General features: G+C 41.0%; 1 protein-coding gene across 1 annotated transcript in view; it reads left to right on the top strand.

Moving 5' to 3' along the window:
* Positions 1–2,519, top strand: part of LOC106884101 (mannose-P-dolichol utilization defect 1 protein) — a 46,218-nt gene that overhangs the window by 30,788 nt on the left and 12,911 nt on the right. The window contains exon 4 of the mRNA XM_014935322.2: positions 860–1,064. Coding sequence (XP_014790808.1) covers positions 860–1,064 — 205 coding nt within the window. The remainder of the gene's footprint in view (positions 1–859; positions 1,065–2,519) is intronic.

Here is a 2,519-nt window from a genome sequence, read left to right as displayed (position 1 = left end):
CTTTACTAAACTTTTCCCAAATTTCTGATTATTTTTGAATTATTTTGGAAAAAAAAGGCGGTTTATTACTCCTTGATTAAAAATATAGGCATGGAAGAGTCAAAGTGGTTACAATGTGAGTGTATGTATTAGTAATACCAGAATATGGATGTGTATATATTCTTTTATTCTGTTACTTGTTTCAGTCGTTTACCTGTGGCCATGCTGGAGCGGCGCCTTAAAGGGTTTTAGTCGAAGAAATCGACCCCAGGATTTATTCTTTGTAAACCTAGTATTTATTCTGTCTTTCGCTTTTGCTGAACTGGTAGGCTAGAGGGATGTAAACACACCAATTCCGGATGTCGAGTGGTGATAGGGGAACAAACACAACGGATACACACACGTACATACATATATATGTATAGTGAAAATTTACAAAAAAACAAAAGACGAAGACAGGTGTGTGAACAACAAACAGATGTATTAGTTTAACGCTGGGGAAATGAGAAATACAACCCTCTTAAGTACGAAATAGCACGGTTATGGAAAATGAAGAGGGTGAAGATAGTGCCAATTATTGTTGGGTCCTTGGGGACAGTATCAGAAGGCATCAAGAGGAATATAAAGGAAATTGGAATAGAGTGACCAGTAGAACTGTAACAAAAGGTTTGCCTCCTTGGCACGGCCAGAATCATCAGGAAAATATTAGATAGCTGAAAAGAACGAATAGCGTGGTACTGTAGGTTGTAGGTAATAATCCCACTATGCATGCAAGACTCCAAGAGCTCCAACAAAACCTGTCATAAAGATAAAATAATAATAATCGTTTTTCTTTGGGTTTTTTTTCTTATATCTGTTGTTATATTTTCTGTCTTTGCAGTTCTTATGGAGAAGCAATCTTCTTGGCAGTGCAGACGGTTGTTATTGGAATGCTGGTGTTGCACTACCAGCAGAAGAGCTTACACATGTTGCTATACCTAGGGACGTACTGCACTACAATGAGTATTTTGCTCTCGTCAATGGTGCCATTTGCATTGCTGAAATTCTTGCAAACGTCTATTATTCCTGTCATCATATTCAGCAAGGTAAGCATAACATACACGTGATTGTGTGTGTGTGTGTGTGTGTGTGTGCGTGTGTGCCTGTGTGTGTGTGCATGTATGTGTGTGTAATTCATATATGGATTTGGATGTGGGTGTGGGCTTATGTGGACGAATGGATAAGACGTTCACTTAACAATGATGAGATCTCGGGTTCAATTCTGTTGAGAGACATCCTTGGGCTGGTGTTATTTGCCATTGCTTTGAGTGGAATCAAGCCTTCCAGGTGAAACTGAACCAACAGAAATGATGTGACCAGTCACACTGATCCCACCTTCGAATTACATTAAAGATACCTTCTCCTCACTCATCTGCAGGGCCGACCCTAGGGTTGCTCGCATCCCAGACAAGCTGAACTTCGGTGTGTACAAGCTGACAGTTGTGGAATTTTCCTTGTCTTTGTCACGCCCTAACACATGGCACCCTGGATGACTACCCAAGTTGCTGGTACCTTGAGCCGGCCCTGCTCATCTGCCATCCTCTCTTGCAACCTCATCTTGACCCATACTTTTGGTTCCTCTGTCCCTTATATTTCTACTCACCTCATATATTGAGAATCCATCCTCACACCTTATCACCACTATTTTTGTCACCTTCTAGCTCCACCCAATCACCCCCACCCCTTCTCTTCTGAAATATGAGATGTCATATAGCTTTTCTGCATCAAGGGACCTATTCTTCTCTGGCCCTTTCTCACGTGCTTTTACTCTGCATCTAGTCTATAACTATCCCCTCCATGGATTGTAGTTTGTTAAGCAGCATAGCAACCCTACTAATGCTGGTACCATGAAAATCGCACCCAGTACCCACTGTAAAGCAGTTAGTTGTCCCTTTAGGAAATGCATCCAGCTGCAGAAATCATACCAGAGTAGACACTGCAGGACAATGTAATTGTTGCACCACCTGCATCTTTTCAGGTCATCCAATCCATGCCAGCATGGTACATGGTCATTAAAATGACATTGATGTTTCTTAAATGCTAATTTAATGAGCTGCTAGTTCACTCTCAAACAAATAAATTGTATTACACAATGTAGAAACCAGTGGAGATTCCTGTATTATACAATACATGACGTGTATATGTGTGTGTGTGTGTGTGTGTGAGCATGTCTGTGCGTGCATGTATGTATCTATGTGTATATGGTGGAGTCTGTATTCTTTTCTTCATGTATTTGATTCAGTTATTGGTTTGCAGCCACCCTGGGGCCCTGCCTTGAAGGGTTAGATCAATCAGTTGGATCATAGTACTTATTTGATCCTCTGGTATTTTTTCCATTGGTCATTTCTGGCCAAACTGGTAAGTTAAGAAGACAGGAACAAACCAACATTTGTTGTCAAGCTTCAAGTAGTGGTGGTGGTGGTGGTGGTGGTGGTGGTGGGGACCCCAAATACACATATGCATATGTGTGTGTGTGTGTGTGTGTATATATATATATATAT

This window comes from Octopus bimaculoides, chromosome 19, assembly GCF_001194135.2.
Source record: "Octopus bimaculoides isolate UCB-OBI-ISO-001 chromosome 19, ASM119413v2, whole genome shotgun sequence".
Classification (NCBI taxonomy): domain Eukaryota; kingdom Metazoa; phylum Mollusca; class Cephalopoda; order Octopoda; family Octopodidae; genus Octopus; species Octopus bimaculoides.
The sequence above is the reverse complement of the archived record's forward strand: the minus strand, read 5'-3'. Positions and strand labels throughout refer to the sequence as shown.